Source organism: Cyphomyrmex costatus, unplaced genomic scaffold (assembly GCF_001594065.2).
Source record: "Cyphomyrmex costatus isolate MS0001 unplaced genomic scaffold, Ccosl1.0 scaffold8, whole genome shotgun sequence".
In the NCBI taxonomy this organism is placed as follows: domain Eukaryota; kingdom Metazoa; phylum Arthropoda; class Insecta; order Hymenoptera; family Formicidae; genus Cyphomyrmex; species Cyphomyrmex costatus.
Window position 1 is genome coordinate 2153295 of NW_017280375.1, and position 20277 is coordinate 2173571.

The 20277-nt window shown below is 32.3% G+C and overlaps 1 protein-coding gene across 1 annotated transcript in view; it reads left to right on the forward strand.

Moving 5' to 3' along the window:
- LOC108781364 (lachesin) overlaps window positions 1–20277 on the forward strand; it is a 283152-nt gene that overhangs the window by 245421 nt on the left and 17454 nt on the right. The window contains exon 8 of the mRNA XM_018549321.1: window positions 3508–3663. Coding sequence (XP_018404823.1) covers window positions 3508–3663 — 156 coding nt within the window. The remainder of the gene's footprint in view (window positions 1–3507; window positions 3664–20277) is intronic.

Consider the following 20277-nt stretch of genomic DNA (forward strand, 5'->3'; position numbering starts at 1 on the left):
TAAAGATATTTAATTATATATATATATATATATATATATATATTTGGTATTTTTTAATTTTGCTATATAAGAATGTTTATTTAACGTTCTGTGACAGACTTTCCTAAGTGTGTACAGATCCACTTTTTAGAAACGACAAGCATCCCCAACTTATCTTTAATAAATATGCAAAAACATGAGATGAATAAGTTAATTATTTATATCTGTTTATTTATATGTCTATGCTGCTCCTACTTTCTGATTTTTTATTAAATACAATTTTATAAATCTGTTTCTCAGATACGTAATAAAATATATGTCAGAAATGCTTTCGTTTTCTATTTCTACTGATGATAATTTGATATCGATGAAAGTTATTATTAAATATTTCTTATGTGCAAAAGATATGATTGTAATTATTTCGAAATTTAGACTTCCCTATTCTGTAATTTGTAACGATAATGCAATGGATATTGTTATATTGTTGTGCAGTTCTTTTTACCTTGTGTAACACCTACAGAATGCAATGTAACGACATCAATACTGTCGTTAAGAAATAGAATAGAAAAGGTTTTATTCTTACCACCATGTCATTGAAAATTCAATCGTATACAAGATCGTAAAAAAATGTGCAAAAACGCAATTTTATAATTTATATAACTGCGTGAAGTAACGAAAAATGTAAATTAATATTTAAAATTTTTTTGCGATTCACTAAAAATCAATTCACAACCCATACTTTAGAAATCCCTGATTTATATTATTTATTGCCTCAGAAAAACAAATAAAATTGATCCTTTTATAATAATATGAGTCAAAACTTGAAAATGTAACAAGGATTTTTGTAGTTTTTCTTTTTTCTTTGAAATAATCGGGATTAGTATAATAATTCATATACTTTGAATTACTTCGGGACATAGTTTTCGAGATCACATCGACAAACGACACGCGCGGGACCATGAACGATGGTAGTTTGAATAATCTTCACGATTATGAGGAACGAAATAAGCGTCAAAGCATCTCGCTAGCAAGTCACAGAGAATGGGTCTCCACGCAGTAGAAGTATACAGGCCCCGTGGCGAATATCAACTTGAATTACACCCCGGGTTGATACGCATTGTACAGAATTATCGTGTAAGTAAAGTTTCAATCTACTACTAGCAAAGGCTGCAACTCTCCCGGGATACACTTTCATATTTACAAAGATAAGACGGTGACGCACCAAGTATAATCTTATTTTGTAGAGTGTAGACAATACAATCGAATTAGACGTGGCAGACGCATTGTCTTATGGGAAGAAGCGTTTGTTAAACATTATGTGATCATGCTGTCGGGGGAGTCACTTAGTAAAGTAATTACCACTAAAATAAATTAACGACAGCCGTCTACCTTCTGCCCTAATTTATAATAGTCGTCTTGCAATTATTTGATACTTGTTAATTAAATAATTATCAATTTTAGCAATATCATGTAGATATTTAAGATTAAAATTTAAAAATATGTTAATGTCACTTTTTTTATTGGACAATTTTTCCAATAAAGTTTTTACTTTACGCGAAGTAAAGCAATTGTTTTTGTTATTTTTTAAAGAAATGATTATCATAATTATCAATATTAAAAGTAAAAAATTGATAAGTTGAAAGTAAAAATATTGTAAGTTAATTTTAAAAGTCTTATCCAGTAAAGTCTAAATCCAGAACTTAGAACTTTAAATGAATTCATTACGTGTTAAATGGTAGGCAGTTTAAATTCGGGGTAAACGCTTTATAGAGGATTGCAGGCACTTTTCAGGACCTTTTTTTTATTGCGAGATTCTCTTGTGAGAAGATATTTTGTTCAATAGAACGTCCGTCGGCATCGAACGCAACAAGTTGAACTTGGCTCGTTTTCAAAGAAGCTCATAGAATTCATCAAACTTGCGCCCACCACGTGCTCGCGCGCGTATGTTTTCTGTCCCATCCATTATAAATTAAATTTCGCTTGTTAAGAATGACGCAGCGTCGACATAGTTACGGAGTAGTGAAAAACATCGTTATATATAGCAAACATAAAACGTAAGGCAATTATATAATTATAAATAGAGACATTTATCGTTATTCGATATAATATCAAATATTCGATATTTTTTGCTGCTCGATATAAAAATCGAATAAAAAATTATGAGTAAAATATCGACTAGATACTTTTAAACTATTCATATTTAGTCTCCAGTTTTTTATGAATATTTTTAATTTTTATAACTTTCTTTTTCGAAGGCTTATCCAATTAAAATTTAAAAAAACTATCAATCAAACGTCTCATATACATACGAGTATAATAAAAGTCGCCGTATCGTTGAGATTGCATAATATTTAATTATAATCAGATGTGGAGTCTGCAATAGGAATCGTAAATGATAGTAGAGTTTTAAATACTTACTGAGACAAGAGAATTAAGTTAACGAATCGTCATATTGATAAAGTTTTTCCTTACTTACTTTACAAAAAATATATTTAATTAATAATATTACGAAGTATCCAAAGATCACTTTCGTTCATATTTAATAAAAAAGATTTTTTAGAGTCTATTCCAATTGAAATATAGTATTTTAAGTTTTAAAGAGTTTATGCAAAATTAATGTATAGTTTATAAAAAGATGTATAAAATATTTCTCATTAAATACTATATATAATATTTTCCACCAATTATATTTCTTAACTTTTGTTTTTATTTTAGTTTTTCGAGCCAATATTTAAGGGCTAATGATTGTTAAAGAATATATGTTTTTAAAGTCAAATATAATATGTTTGACTTAAATATAAACATTTTTCATCATAAGAAATAAAAATGTACTAAATTAATTTAGTCAAACGAACAATTTTTCTCTCAGTGTAAAAGATGAAATTTTTAATTAAAATTTTAGTTAAATATTAATGTAGTTATTAGACTACGTTAATTGTTTGACTGTTTCAAATTTTAAATTCAAATTTTAATTAAATATTAATATAATAATTGTTAGACTACATTAACAGTTTGGTTGTTTCAATTTATATATGCTTTTTAAGACTTTTCCTTTTATTTTTAATATTGTATGAATATATATTTTTAAAATGATTTAATGTATATATATTTAAAAATACTAAGAATCTGAACAATGAACATCTTATATATTAGTAAATACCAAAAAGAAGGGCTTTTATAAGTTTTATATTCGTTCTAAAGTTGTGGAAGCTGATCTATCTACGTTTATTATTGTAATACTGTAAGCGTCCACTCATAATAATAATTACATTACGTTATCGCGTCGGCTAAATTTCCATCATTTCTCGTAATTTTACTGCTACGGCCTTGTATGGTGTAGAATAGTGCGCATAATATTTTACATACGCGAATAAAATCAAATCAACAGGAAAGCACGGGGAGTACGGGAGAAAAAGGAAAGAGAGGTGACGTAACCGAACTGAATTATTGACGGGTGTAAAAAAAAAAAGAAGGAAGCAAACAGGAGAGTGCCTGGGTTAGATGAGAAAGGTCCTAATCTATTTTCAGGACGACCGAGCACGCCACCGCCAGCAAAAAGGCTGACCACCGTGTGGCCCTCGTCGTACAACCCCTACTATCCGAAAAGGACAGAGAGACCACCTCAGCCGAGTGAGGAGAGGGTTGAGAGGCCCGAGCAGAAGCTACGTGGTGGCGAAAGTACAGGTGAGGCTTGCATTCTCTCACCAGGCCCTCCCTGCTTTCCCGTTTCTTCTTCTAGTTAGCGCGGCTGCCCTTTTAAGCGCCTCTTCCGTTCGCGTCCTAGCATCAATCGACCTCGACCCATTCCTGCTTACGCAGCACTATAATATTCTGGTTTCGGAAATAAGACGTAAGCGACATTCATGCGCTATTCTGCACCATGCACCCGGATATGCAGGCCGTCGCGAGAATCATAAATCGCACACGCGTGTATATTCCGAGATAAATCATCTCGTTATAACGGCGCACAGAATTTATCAATGACTGACATAACGAGAATAATTGTAATATTAATGTATTATAAACACGAGAGAAATTCTGCTGTCACAGAAGTATATATCTTTCTTATACAAAAGAGATGGAAATATATCTCATAGTGATTGGCTAACATATGCTATATTTTTGTCTTTTTTTTAAGGATACAGTTACTTCGTATGTGCATATTCATCGCATTCATAAGGCTGAAAAAGACATATAAAAAAGATATATATCTCTGTCCGACAGTATTGACTGCATTTTACGTACACTGACGAGATATAGGAGAATGCACCAGATATATACAGAGAAATATTTTAAAAGCAAATTTATCAAACTGGATCTGAAAGCGATCGTGCTCCAAATTTTTTTTAGCATAAATTACAATATTTATTTAATACGAAAAATATAAAAAAATTTTTGTATCTAGGTAATTAAGACTTTACACAGAACGATTTTGCCGAGTGTTAAAAAGTTTAGCTAAATACGGAAAATAATTCTATCAAATCTCTCGGATCATCAAAATAATTATGTACATTGTGATGTTCACTAAAATTATTTTTTAATAATAAAGATTTAGCTCAATTTTTAAATATTACATTAAAACTGTTCTTTCTGTGCAGAAATATAAGAATAAATTTGCGATATTCTCTGAACAATGCGCATAATTCGTATAAAATTTCTAACTTTCTAATCTTAAGAAAAATTTACGATCTCTAAGTAGTAATTATTGTTGTATATCTCGTTCTGTTTCTCTCAGTGTCGTGATAAGATGCAGTCGTGACAAAGCTCGAATATACGAATAGGCGCTCCGATCGTTAACGAGATAACGAGCTTTAGCGAAATGGCCCGAAAAGCCATTTCGTTCCGTCGCCATTAAATTCAGACCGGAAGCGTAGCGTGCTAGGATGGAACCCTTAATAAGATGTTTACTCCTTAATGACTAATGTAGGCCATCATGATTATGCTAACTAGCAGTAAATAAAGCCGCACATATTCGCTTCTTATAAAACTTGCTTATTTCATTTAATTTGATCCTCTTTTATTAAAATGATTATTATCAAGTAAAATTGTTCGTAAGAAAATCATATGTGAAATCACAATGCGCAAGCAAAGCAGAATTATAGCAATTCAATTTTTACGAATAAAGTTCATTTGAAAATACAGAGTACTTTTGTAAACAATTTTTTTTTCATTCATACTGTTTTGTTTAATTCTTCGAGTAAATTGGAAACTTCGTGGATCGAGTAGAATTTGCATTTTCATAACAAAATCGCGGCGGATTGCTTGTGTTAGATTCGATAAGATTAATTGCGCTTTCAAAATAAATCGCATCAGGTTAATTTTGCGAACGCGAGAAAAAAAATGATTTCGCGCAATATGGTATTCGGCGGTGCAGTAACGTGTCGCCACGTGCGCAGATATATTAAGCCAAGTAACGAACGTCAATTTTCATTGAAACATTTGTTACTTTATTATTGCGATACGGACGGCCACGCTCGCACCATCCATAACAAAATCTGTAGGACGTTATTATATGGCAAATGCGTGTCAACTGTGAAGCATTGCATGTGTGTCCGCCATTTGTTTTCATTCATTAGAGGTTGTTAGCGGTGTAATATTTTACTACAACAAGACACGGCTAAACGCTAAATCACAAAAATCTCGACGCGAGCGTCGTAATTTTTCTAAGATTATTAAAACTTAAAATTACTGCAATGTGATTTTGTTGTCTACTGCATGATTTTATCTTTTATTTTTAACATCTATTGTACTTCTATTATAATATATATTTTACAGAAATAATTAATGGATTTAATAACAGAATAAGGAAATTGCTTTTACGAAAAAATATTTGTTGTAAAATATTATTTTACATGGATATTGTTTAATATGTTTTCATTCCTTTTTATTACTATTTTTTACGTAGATTTTTTTACAAATTTTTTAATAATATGCAATTCTATCGAAAATAGGTAATAAAAGAGCTTTATATTAATTAAAATCTTTATTTTTTAGAAATACTGTCACATAAAAGAAAAGTAAAAAACGTTATAGAATATAAATTATAAAAAATAAGTGTCAGTCAAAGGATTTCATCAAAGCTATTTGAAAAAAGTGAATTAAAGTCAAACAAATATTAAATGAAATATAAATAGAGATAGGTACTTTAAATAGCTTAATATGACATTTAAAAAGCAAATGCAAATCAAAATTGACATTAAGTGTTTACGTATATATTTAAGGCCCGTATTTATAGTCGTGTTTCTGATGAGAAACTCAACTGAAACTAATTTTGAGTCGTGGAACAGTTCAATAGAACGAATCTTGAGCGTCTAGTGAACCGCACCTATGTACTAATAAATTGAGAAACAATATCAATAACATGTAAAAGTTGTTAATAATAGTGATTTTAATTGAAATGTAAAACATTCTAGGTAATCGTTTATATAACAAAAAATCACAATATATTATAAAGTTACACACAAAACATGGTAATGTTTTAGTTTGAAATCGTATTGCCATATATGGGAAAGTAAAATCGTGTATATCACAATGTGTAGTCAGCTTTCTCTGAGCTTAAACGTCTTATATCATTATTTTAATAGTTCAACAAAATTATTTTCAAATCTGTATCTAACTAAATTTTTAACTCTTCATGGTCACACATCAAAAAAGTCACACGAGGGAGACTCTGAGTTAAATGATCCAAACCATTTTTAAAGAGAGAGACTCTTCAAAAAATTACAGTTTATATCCTGTAAGAAAATGGAACAATGGCGTTATAATGACAAATTTAATTTTAACAATCGTGAACATGTTAACTTTGGAAAATAGTTTTTTTGCTTGAAAAATTATAGCTTTTTAAATTTATAACATTTTCAAATTTTTATTTTAGTCTAATACTCTTAAAATAATTTACATTATGCTCGGGTCATTTTGACCCACTGTGAAGGATTAGGATACTTCAATAAAATCGTTCTTTCTGTGTAGCATGATAAGAAACACCGTATCGAAATCCTTATCATATAAGAGCATAAATATAGAAACTTCATGCAGAGTCAAAGTACATACTCATCGATGTGCGTGATGCATTCAAAAGAAGAATGCTGGCGATAAAAACGCCACACCGCTGTGGTTTCGCGCCGAAGCGACGAAGTTCAACTTATTCATGCGCCGCTTTTGTACAACGCATTAAAGATGCAACAATGACCTGTATTTCTTACACGATAACGCCCACACCCTCGCAGCCTGTGGTCCGCGCCGTATTTCACTGCGTTTTTCTACGGCTCGCCGTTGTTGCTATCGTGCTCTAGCGTCCCTCGTGAATATTTAATCTAATAAAATAGTGAAATAAGTCCGTACGCCAGAAATACCGCGAAACACGTGCGCCAGTTTCCTTACGACCAGCTGCAGCTGCGACTGCGGTATTATCTCGCGCTGTGGCGTACGTAGCAGGATTATTCCGTATCGGAGTTTTATACGAAAATCTGTATTCCGCTGACTGATTTCCGCAGACTCGTCTCTTGCAGGTTTATTAAATAATATAATTCAAACGAGTCAATTTTTAATACTAATTTGTGGCGCACAATTAATTAATATTTGATATTACTTGTACAGGAATTAATGTGAATTTAAATATATGCAATATATATTATAGTAAAATACTCTCTCTGAGAGAGATATATAATAATGCTATATTTTAGCATTTCGAAGTTCAGGGTAAATCGTAATACATAATCAAATTCTATTGAAAATTTTATCTGTATTTATCATGGCAGTGAAACGTTCATTCATATATAAATGTAATTTTTAATTTATTTAATATAATAAACAAATTTTAAATAAAGTTTTATATAATAAATAACTTTTAAATAAATTTTATATAATATATGTATACAAATATTGCATATTATTTCTTCTGTCATTATATGTATTTCTATTTAGAGCTGCAATTTTTTTATATTGGTATCTATAATAATTAAAGGAAACGTTTAAGAGCGATTCTTTGCTTAAACTAAAACTGCAAAACAATCTATTTCAATACGCTCAAATATTAAAGAATAAATCAATTGATGGGATGAACGGAATAAAGGTCTAATTATAGAATTTTGATTTTGACATAAATTAAAATAATGTGCTACTTTTTATTATTTAACAATTGGGAACAGTTTTAAATATTAATATTTTATGTAATGTCTTTGAAAATTTATATTATTTCTATTTATAATATTTCTCTATTATGATCAATATTTAAATAGTTATTTGCAATTTAAAAAATGCCTTTTTTCCGAATATTATTGATCATATAGTATTGCAGAAATCAACAGAAAGAAAAGATTATGAACTGTAGAAATATTTTTATCTTCACATTCTTCTAGAAGAAATATAAAATGAATATGAAATACACTTTTACCGTTGAATAAAATAAATTGAAATAATGTATTCAATCATCTCTGATGAGTTTTCGTGAAAATATTGTTCAACATATAAATATGTTGTACAGCAAATACATTATTATCGTACCATTTTCGTTCAGTCTCTGGTAAAAATCTCATTAAAATTATATAATCTATGGAATAAGATATAATATAATCTTCCCAGAACAATTGAAACACATTCATATATTTAACTAATGTAAGCAACATTAATTCCTTGATTATTTGCGCTAATCTCCGAAAAAAGCCCAAGTGGAATTGTGGTCTTTGTTCCGCCCATCTCCTCAATTACCAATTACGTTGTCAACTGTTAACACGTAATGCAAAACAAAATCACTGCGTTTGCAACAAGAGACACCTAAATACACAAGGTATGTAATGTGTTTCGATGCCGGCCTGAATAAATGCCAGTATCAGGTTGGTTCATGGTGATTAGCAAAGCGTCTATATTCGCGATATCGACGTCGTCTAACGACGCCGTAGTATTGCACATCCATAGGGTGTGCCGAGTTTACCCGTACTCTCTTTTCGGATTATCCTGGATGTGAAATATAACAAATCATTCTACATTTCTTAATAAAGATTAACATTAGGGAAAATGTCTCGATTAAATATTATATTCCTATAACTTGTATTAAATTCCCAAACAAGTTTTCACTGATTGTAACTTATTTGATACTGAATGAAAAAGCGCTTTTACTAATTATTCGCATGTTTAAATCGAGTTTGGAAAATTTATTAAATTTCCAGTGGTTTACAGGTCAGAAAATATCCCGACGTACTTTAAGGTATACAGAACTCCAAATTGGAGAAAGGGGCTTTAAGTGGCGGAAAATGCGACAGAATTTGGGGCACCCAGTGTACAACACGCTCGCACAAGGATACGCATTCGTGCTCTCGTATCTGCTCTTCTGAAATATGCATGGGCATCCCTTAGTACGTTTAGGAGGAAATTACGTAGGAACAACACGCGCGGTCTCTATAGCATCCTGTTAATATTAAGCATGCCTCTCCCACATTATCCTCAGGTACTAGATACTACCGGGCGTAGCCACCTGCCAGTAGTCGTGCTTTTAGCTTAGCGCGCCCCAACACGAAGCTACGCATGACTGCGTCAGCCAGGCACGATCTACACGGATACCGGGAAAAAATTAAACTTCGATTACTGTTCAGCTATCAAGGAATCTCGCAGAATAATTTTTATCTGTTTAGAAATATCTTCCTCGATTATTTAAAATTGTATGTTTCATAAATTATGGTTAATTAAGCGAGCTTTAATAATAAGCATGGTTGGAGCTTTTTTAACTGCAGTTTCCACGGAAATATTATATTCTTCTCGGTGATGATTTTTAACGTAATATTTAATATTTTTTCAATTGGTTAGTTAGCTTGGTAATGTAAAATTGTAGCTATCCACGATTTTAAATTAAGATCATTAGCATTTCAGAAAAATTAACAACACCCGTGTCGGGCATGAAGGTCTGAAAACGTGTTATTAAAACGATAATGAATTCCGAGAAATTTCTACAACTGCGAGCTGGGTGTGTCTCGTCGCATTTAGTTCTCGGTAATTTCATCCGTTAACTCATCTAGCTGTTATGACCGTACTGTTAGATATCAAAGCAACTTAATCCCCTGAGTTAAATAACATTTTGTTATTTTTAATTATTTCAATAGGTCGTTAAACTGTTTAATTTAAGAAATGTATTCATTTGAGATTCAAATAGTTTATTATTTATTAAGTACGTTAAAATATGAACACTGTTTACTTTGAAAAACTAATCATGGAAATTGATTGATTTACATTTTACACACATCGAAGTTATAAATAACGAAATATTATTTAACTCATGGATTTGAGTTGTTCTTTTGATATTTAACAGTGTAATGAGAACAATGAAGAAGAGAAACATCTACAATCTAATACTTGTTTGTAAGACAATGATTTAATTGCTGTTGTTAATTTTGCCTCGAACAAAAGCCTCAAACGTAGTCTGATTAATTAATCGAAAATCTTTAATTAATAAAACAGTGAAACGTATTTTTTGTTTTTCATTACACAAAGTTCTAAAGAGATTGTTCGCATGGCATCGACCATGCCTTAATCTAGGATTCCCGCGTACACGCAAAGCATCCTTTAAGGAAGACTTTAATTAAGTAGTTTCGTGCGGGAAGTCTCTAAATAACGTCGTGCAGATTGGACGATTTAGCAACGTCAAGTCTGGGCTGCATAAAACGGGGCTAAATGTGCAATGCGTGTCATGAGCTTTTACTCTGTAAAACAGGGTCGCGCAGGAACTGAACGAAGGGAAAGATAAAAGCTCTTCTCTGAAGACAGATGACTTGCATTAAAACCATTTTATTTAAATGACATTTGTTTAAATGTTTAAACGATTCGCGAGACGGTGCGCACGTATTGCCGACGTAGGTATGTCTTTGCACACGGCGGAGAAACGATCGTGAAAATATCCCTTGGAAGTTGTATTCGCATGAACGACGAATAAAATCGTTTTCTTTGCTCTTGCATCTTGAAATTTTCTCTCGTTATCCGCGCGAGACACGATGGTATTTTCATACGCCTCCGCTGCACGCGATCCTATACAGTATACACCAATAAACGACGATGCGTTTAGGTATGGAAATGGCAAATAAAATTTAATTATAGACTTTTTGCTCGTTCTTAAAAAAATTTCGTTACGATGCATTTTGTATCTAATAATTTCAGTAATCTCGCGTTTAGAAACAGTCTGCCATTAAGGACGTTGCGAACGCATGCATGGCGTACGTTTTCTCGCATTCCTGGCAAATGCAGTTTCGTTCCAATTCCTGCCTGTAGTTCTCTCGATAACGCCATTTGACGAGCGGTTTATGCCGTTAATAGTAGTCCCGCATTGTTTCTCTCGATTCCGAGGAATTCCGGAATACTCGCCGTTTGCATGAATGGCCTTTTAAAACGATCGAGCTTCTGCGCGCGCTTTTGTATATATTTATTCTAAAAGTACATTCTGATCAAGTATGTCTTGACGTACTTTAAATTTTTATAAAAAATTTCATTAAAAGTTTTTATTGTTTATTATTATATTACTAATAATAATAAATAATATTCTTAAACTCGACTGATAATTATTAAGCACTCAATAAAACTTAATACATATTGGTCCTTTACTTCACAAGTGACAACTAAAAAATTAAGTTGGTCAAAGGAGGGGATAAATTACTTATCAACTGGAAGAAAGTTATTGATTTCTTTCAAATAATGTTGGCAAAGAGAAAATATTCTTAACATGAATAAATTTCATTTTTGTCATTTTTATTCCATGATTCTTTATTAAAAAAAATTTTTTTTTTCGAATGACAATTTTGACGATTCTTCTTACACTACCATTTTTCAATTGTGATGATTCTGATAATTTTTAAATAAACTTAAGGTAGTTTACTTTTGATAATTGATATGGTTTCGTGATTTTTTATTATGTGTTAAAATTACATTTTCCACTACAACGCCGTTGTTCCATTTTTTTTAAATGATAAATTATATACTATAATTTTTTAAAGTCAATGAAACTAATACCATTAATTTGGTAATACTTTAAAAATGATTCGGGTCACTTTAACTAGAATAACCATCGTGTGACATTTTTAAAATAACCATGAAGCATTTAGCAAGGAAGCATTATATTTTATTGTTTCAATCTTTGCACTCTCAACTATGATAGCACGCATAATCATAAAAATGATATAACTCAAAACGTACGTACATGCCATGAATTTAAAAAATGATTCAATATTAATTTCTTATTGTATGAATTTATTCGTGTGATTATTAATGCAATGTCGTTCGATAAGTGATAAATTGTTAACTAGCTCAGCGCGAAAAACGTTAATCTTCGGATCGTTTCTACAGCATTTCACGTTGCATTCGCGTTCCATCAAATTTCCTAATTATCACTTTCTTTACCCATCGCGTAATTCTAAAGGTTTCCTAGGGACTGTTGCGACGAATTGAAATAGCGCGTTTATATGTATATTTGTACATATACCGACTTAATGCGCAAAATCGAGAAACGTAGGAATATCTCGCGGCAATGTTTTTGTGAAATTTAATTATCCGTAACGCATCGCCATTGTTGTTTTGCAAATATGTGCCAACAGGACGCTACTTAATAACGCCCGTTAATCAGACCATTATATTATACGATATTAATTCGTTTTATTACGCATTTTGCGTGAAATTAATTATGCATTCTTTCCTCACTACTTCTATTTCTAATTACTGTTTGCGTTTGTTTGTGGAAAAATAATTTAACCGACAAATGTATGTTTGAATGTATGATAATAGAGTATGTGCAAATTGAAGTTAATACGTATTAAAGATATTTATTAAGTCTTGTTCTATTTAAAGTCAGAAGCAATGTGAGAAAAATAATTATCAACTTTTCTCATGTAACTGATATTAGAAATAATAGTATGGTTTGGGAATATTAAACACCTTTTGATATTCTCACGCCTGAAAAGCTGATCGTAACCTCGTAAAGACAAGGTGTGGAGTTGAGAGTTTAAACAATCTTCGATCAACGGAGCTGATACCATGAAACGACCAAAGTCCTGGGAAATCCTTTGCTATCCCAAAGGACTCAACTTTGTTTCTAAACTCTACCCTTCCGTGTAGCTAATCGTCAAGACTTAGCGTCAGCCTAAGCCTATTAAATCAAGTATCGGGGGCAAATCTTACTTTTCGAAGTAAAATAGTTACACAAATATATATAGGTATATAACATGTAAAGAATATATCAAATGCTAAGTCTATTTGCTGCAGACAATTATTAAGATTTCTAATTCTTGGATATGAGTTTAAATATTTATGTAAATTTAATACATATACTATATGTGATATTTTTAAACCCATTGTAAAATTGGAAATCCGGAATAATAGCCAGCAGCAGATATATCTAACACTTGATATATTCAAACCTAAATGATTTTAAATAATAATAATTTAAAAAATAAGTTTAAATATTTTGAATCATTAAAATTTTGTAATATTAATTTTAAAATTTAATTTTGATGTAATAAGCGATTATGGAGGAACAAAATTTTTTTAATTTGATTTTTTTTTATTTGCGTTCTTTTGTTGCAGGCAACTAAAAAGTAACAATTTCTAATTGTGTCGTTGTTACAGCAAAATGAGCATTATAATATACAATACATAAACATACGTAATAAAAATTGTGGAATTTCATTTAAAGGATTTTTTTGGATATTCTGTAAAGTGTCGTGAATGTATGCACCATTACATCTTTTGTTATAGCAAATGCATAAGTTACTCCCTTTGATTGATGCCTAAAAATTGGATGGAACGCTTTTAACTTTCCCATCGTGAAACTTTACGCCGCCCATAAAATCTGCTGCGCCGTTCGACAGCTAAATTATGCGCATATATATCGATCAACAACGCGTACGCGCTAATACTTCATACAAACACAAGTTATAGAGCGTAAAACTTCGACGTCTGTATTGACGGTACGCGTGAATGCATTTGTTATCGAATCGTCGGATCGGAATGAGAATGATCGCTGATGGATGGATAATGGAATATTTAACCACGATTTAAAACGTTTTCTGGTGTGCGCTCAAGCCCTATGCTGCGGAATTACTTCCGGCATTTCTCATTCAGTTCCATTAATATGTGAATTAAAACCTACCATGCACAGCATACGTATACAAAATCGTACTAATAATATTTTCTATGACTTTGAAATGGCACGAAATAATTTAATATAGAATACTTCTTCTTCTATATTGATATTTAATGCGTATTCATAAAGATGATCATTTTTGCCGGCTAAATCATTACGCTCTTTTTTTTTTTTTTTTCAAAAGTCGCACTTGTATGAATCATCGATCGTCACGCGTTTACTCGATTTACCAAACACGATTTAAGTGAGAACGAAAAAGAATGCAATACCTGTTGCTTGATAGAGTTATTGAACCGCCTAGAGACAGATAGTCTCTGCTGTCTCGCTTCAAAGTGCAAATACAAACTTCATGGAAAACTTCATGCACCTTATTACATGTTTTCTTTTTTATTAATAATAAATAAATTTTAGTCTTTTTTTAATATGTTGCAAAAGATATGATTTAGATTTAGACAAATAATCACCTAAATCGTATTTGTGAGTCTTCTAAACTTCTTTTGAATTTATGAATAAATATAATTATGTAAAAATAAGGTTAATAAAAGGAACAATTATTTAATTTAATAATTAGTTAATATAAATAATTTTTAGTAACAAAAATAAGAAAAAAATAAAAAATGAGTAATGTAAACAGAAATTTAACAGGTTACATTTCGCTATGTATAATACATGTATTAAAAAACAGCAAATAACCTCAGGCGAATATAACACTCTCAATGAAACCTATAATTAATTTTTGTCATTTATGCTCATATCAGTTATTAGTTTTACTACTGTCAATTATTATTAGTCTTATCTGGTGGTAGTACAATTTCAAAATTTGACACATTTTACAAAAATATCATATTAATCTTTATAAAAAGCTGTAAATATGTATATTGAATATAACATTCTACAAAACAAACCTGCTTTTATGGAAATATAAAAATTCAGAATAGAATTTCATAAGTGCATTATTATTAACTGTACAAATAGATCAAAAATTGACATCAATCGCATATAATTTTTTAAAAAATGATCGTATTTATAAAACAAGATATAACCCGTTTAATTGTTGTGTATATTACTCATTTCTTATTTACCTTTTTTGTCACTAAATGTTGCTTATATTAAGTAATCGATATAATAAAATTTCGATGAGAAATACAATTTAGGCAACTCATTGAAACAACTCTAATTAAGTGTCTTCTCTGCATTTATAATACCCGTCAACGGTACAAGTTCGGAGCGCGTCTGAATCTCCATTATGAAAAATATGTTGCCGCCGAACTTCCTTCACGATATCGTCTTTCGCGACAAACGAAGAAGAATACACCTGTTGCATGGTATCGTCGATAGGCTTATCGACAATCCGCTCAAGCGATGCATAAAGAAGGCCTGCGGAAAATAATATCAATATATGCTTGTCATTTAAAATGTCGATACAATTGCAAAAGAAATAATTTGGCGTTTCCTTCAAATTCATGCCTTTGTAGTTTTTATATAGGCGCTGTTTTATATATACACTTAAGAAAAAAATACAATTATAATAGATCAGTGTGCTGAATTGGAACGAAATAGTTTGAATATATTAGCTAAATCATATTTGACGAACCGGTTTATTTATTTTTGTACATATGCTACACATAGTGTATACATATATAATTCCGTCTATAAAATATGAACGCGTAATCGTAATCGGATTGTAGCAATCGATGTTGATGTGCAACCAGGTCTAAGCTGAACGTTACAAAATTCCCAGTATAGTCGTATAATAATTTAGCGCAAATCAATTCGCTTTTATGCGAGAGACACAACTGTAGTCTGCAGTAAATTCTGCATTTAATAGTAAATATATACGCGCGCATAATTCGTTGTAGATTTACGTTTGAATTTTGAACACGATTAATTAATACGTAGTGTAATAAACCGGAAATTTTAATTCGCATTTTACTGAATTTACGAATCATTTTTCGACCTGCGCACCAAACACGTAACGCGCTGATGCGCTCCTCCTTTTTTTGTTTTGTCAAATAAATCGGCGCGTCATTTTTGCGCCGCTCCACGTATCCGAATATTTCTGTCTTGCTGGTAACGCGATTTAATCAGAAATTCAGTCTCGCGCGATATCACGGTCCGTGTACCAAAAACGTTTTTTCCCCCGTGTCACTCCGCCGGCATTCGGTAAGGGAGCTTAAGGTTGACGTCACGATGCGGGCGTACCTTTTACAACGCGCACCAGTCCGCCTCGTTTTTTCGTCTCACTGTCCTTTTTGTTTACGAGCTATGTGTACGAGTCAAGCCTGTAAAAACGGCGACACAAACGCTCCATTACTCTTCTTCTTGTCCCACGTGTTACGGAGCCGTTTCGCGTGCAATTACACATAAGAGTAAAAAAAAGGAAGAAAATCTCCCTCTTTTCCTGCTTCTCTCTCTCTCTCTCTCTTCACCATTCCGCGTTCTGGCACGTTTATTTTTGTCATTTGTCTAACGTACAGAGTTCCTTTCGTGTCGACACGTGAGAGACCATATGTCGCGAAATGTAATTAGGAATAGTACTAACGCCCATCGTCTCGGAACGCTGCATGCCGCAACGTGCAACGTATTAAGTCATAGAGACGTCGCAAATGAATTTTCCTAATGCAACTTACATCCGGTTTGCGCGCGAGAAATGTGTATCTATGTTTACGTCTCTGCGCTCTCTTCTAAAAAATGTATTATACATATTATTTAATAAAATTTAATAAAAAATTATTTTTTGGTACTAAATTTAAAGACAATACAAAAAGTTTAACGGCGATTGAGAACCTGAATCAAAAACTGTTTCAATGAAAAATAGATACCTATATTGAGAAAAAATTAAAAGAAAAGAACTTTTATGCTACATAAAAAAAGATTTTTTTATGAAAAGCTATACCTAAGCTAAGTTATACCTTCAGTCATCAGCAGTGATCAATATTTTAACAGAAAGTGTGATTTTTAAGTAATTCACATTTTGAACGGTTTCTGTTATATATATTAGTGCACGTCATATTTACATATAAATACTATTACCAAATGATTTTGTTTCTAAATTTAAATGTTTAATTTTCTTATTAATCTATTAGGCGTAATGTAACAATGAATAACAGTAAGCAGTATATTATTTCAATATTTAATTTGATAATGTGTTTACTTTTTTCATTCTTTTTAGGTCAATAAATAAGTTAAATTAGAGTCGATGAAAATTTTACATAAAAAAATATTTCATTTTTTATCAGCGAGATTTAATTTTTTTTCGCGAAGAGAGAGAAAAAGAGAGAGAGAGAGAGAGAGAGAGAGAGAAATTAATTTAGAACGTACCAATTTGGTCCTGTGATCTGATTTGGAAACGAGTTTCACTTATTATGCACTCACACAACATTACACACTTATCTTATGGATTATCACGCGAATTTGGAAATTAAAATTCTATTTTTCCATCGGCCTAATTCCGTCGGTCGGGCGAGATTGCACGTCGTTTTGGGCGAGAATCGATGACTAAAAATACGAAAACGTAATTCGCGATGTAACACAGTTGAATCGGCACGTAATATCCGCCAAACGCTTTCAAAAGAACCTCCATTTCAAGCACGACGTTATCGTGAATAAACCTGCCTATGTACGCATCACATATGAGTCGTAAATGCGATTGCATTGGTAAGAAGTGGAAAACACGAAAGCCTACGGCGGCGTTCGCGTGACCATCGAATCGAATGTTACATTATGTAATAGTTTCGGCCACCGTTCGAGCAGAATTCCCATTTGCACCGGAATCCAAGAAATATGACGTGGGTAATGTTATCCGTTGAAGCGAGAATGCAGCTAAATGATCCGAAAGGTTCTTTAGATTATTTTTCCACCAGCCGTTTGTGTGCTGTGTCGGTTTTAACGCTCGACAAGCGAGGCTGCCTATTACGAATATATTATGACCTATTATAGTAAACAGTGTGTCCCAATTCTACTAAAAGCACAACTAAATTTTAACAATTTGTTCATTAAATAATGAGAACAATAGGAATATTTGTGTTAACGTTTGCTAAATAATAAATTACAAAGTCATATATGTCAATATTTGCCCTTTTAAAACAGAAATGCACGGATGTCCATCCGTCATTTATATTTCGGTTCTACATTATATATTAAATGCATTTATCCCCAAAATATATATTAAAAGTACCGATTTTATTTTCATTTTCCGCAGCTTGAAGTTCAAACGGTCACTATCGAGATGAGTATAAATATGAGAGATACATAAAATAAAAGAGAAAATAAATAAATTTAAAATACACGCGCGTGCGGAAGTATTGATTTATTTACTAAATATTGTTTAGCTGTACGTAGACGATATTTTTTACAAGATTATTCGAGTTTCACGTCAATGAAATATATTTTTCAACAAAATTAATATTCTTTGATATATTCTTTTAAAAAATTCAGTCTCAATAAATGATTTTTTAACATTCTGTGATACGTTTTATGCGTTACGTATTTGTATTGAAACATCGATCTTATTTAGAATGTAAAACTTACTGATTTTTAATTAGTTATTTAAATATTGTTTACATCTTTAGACGGTATTTTACAAGGTTTCTCAAATTTCACGTTAATAAAGTAATTTTTAACAAAACCAGATGAATATTTCTGTCTTAAAGATGATTCTTTAACGTTCCGCAGTACGTCCTACATACATTTTACATATCTACTTATTTAAAATGTCAATTTAATTAGTTATTTGAATATTGCTTAGATTTTTAGGCGGTTTTTATGAGATTGTCCGACTTTGACGCTAATAAAATAATAATTTCTTCGACGAAATTAGATAAAAATTTCGGTCTGAAAAATGATTCTTTTACATTCCACGATATGTGTGTGTTCCACATTTTACATACTTATTTAAAACGTCGATCTTATTTAGAATGTAAAACTTATGTAGAACGTCGGCTACGTAACTAAATCCCACAGGCGAAATGGTTTCTATATATCTTTCCTATCTTCAGAGAAACGTAAGATTTATCACGTCAATTTACATTATTCTCGGGGTAATCGAGTCCCATTTTTCTAACAGATGATAAAGGTCCTTGCATTCTATTCGACAATACCTTAAGCGTGTTCGGATTCGTACGCAAATCACACAATACGCCGAGTGTCGCCAAGAGCAACCGTCTGCGAGACATACATACATCTTCGTCCGTGCCCCGGGTTCGTCCTCCTTTCTTTTTTTCCTTTCTCTCGCATCTACACTTTGCATACACTGACGCGCGTGTGAGAAGCGTTACCATCGGCTTCCCTCGCCCGCAAATCCTCCCCTTTCCCCGTTCTCTCACCCCCGCGTGAGCTTAACACGATGTAAGCTGCATACCGCGGGTATACCGCGGTTTCCGGGGTTCCGGTGCTATCTGTATCCATAAAGAATGTAAGCTCGCACACTAGCCAAGAGCCGAGAGGATCTTCGTTCCTTCATCCGACGCAATAACAGCGACTCTCGGGGATCCGAAATTTTCATGCATAGGATATAAAGCATAAACGACGATTTCATCATCCCCTCTCACCTTTTCTCCCCCACCTCTCTTTCTCGGTCTCTCTCTCTTCCTCTTGTACTGTCACAACCGAGCTAGAGAGCTCTGGATATTTCGACTGTCGTTGCCTTGCGTGCAATTTCCTCGTGAAACGTTCTGCTTGTTCTACGAATACGTCAATATGAGGGAAAAGCGTGCGGGAGCCCGGAATAAAATCAATGGGCTCGGTGGAAGACGAGATCGGGAAAAGGTAAATGTAGTAGAAAACCATACGGGGGCTACCTTTCTTTTTTTCTCTCTCTCTTTCTCCCGAGCGATCATTTTCTTTTCTTTCGCTCGACCGCTTTCGATCTCGTCAAAGAAATGCCCGCCGTGACTATCGGCTGCCCGGATTTTTGCGTTACATTTGCAGCGGGGCTCTGCTGGATTGAAAAGCTCATAAAGCTTAGAAATGGCGTGGACTTATATACCGCGAATGGTAAATTTTATATAGAAGGAAAAAGAGAAAAATTTGTAAAATTTTCTGTGGCTCGTAAAGTTACGTCGTGCTCGTTGCATTGCGCCATGTGTCGATCGAACGGCTACATCGCTTCACGATGATATTTTAGTCAGGAGAAACTCGATTTCAAAAAGTTTTCTTGTTGAAATTAAAATCGAGAATTTCAATATATT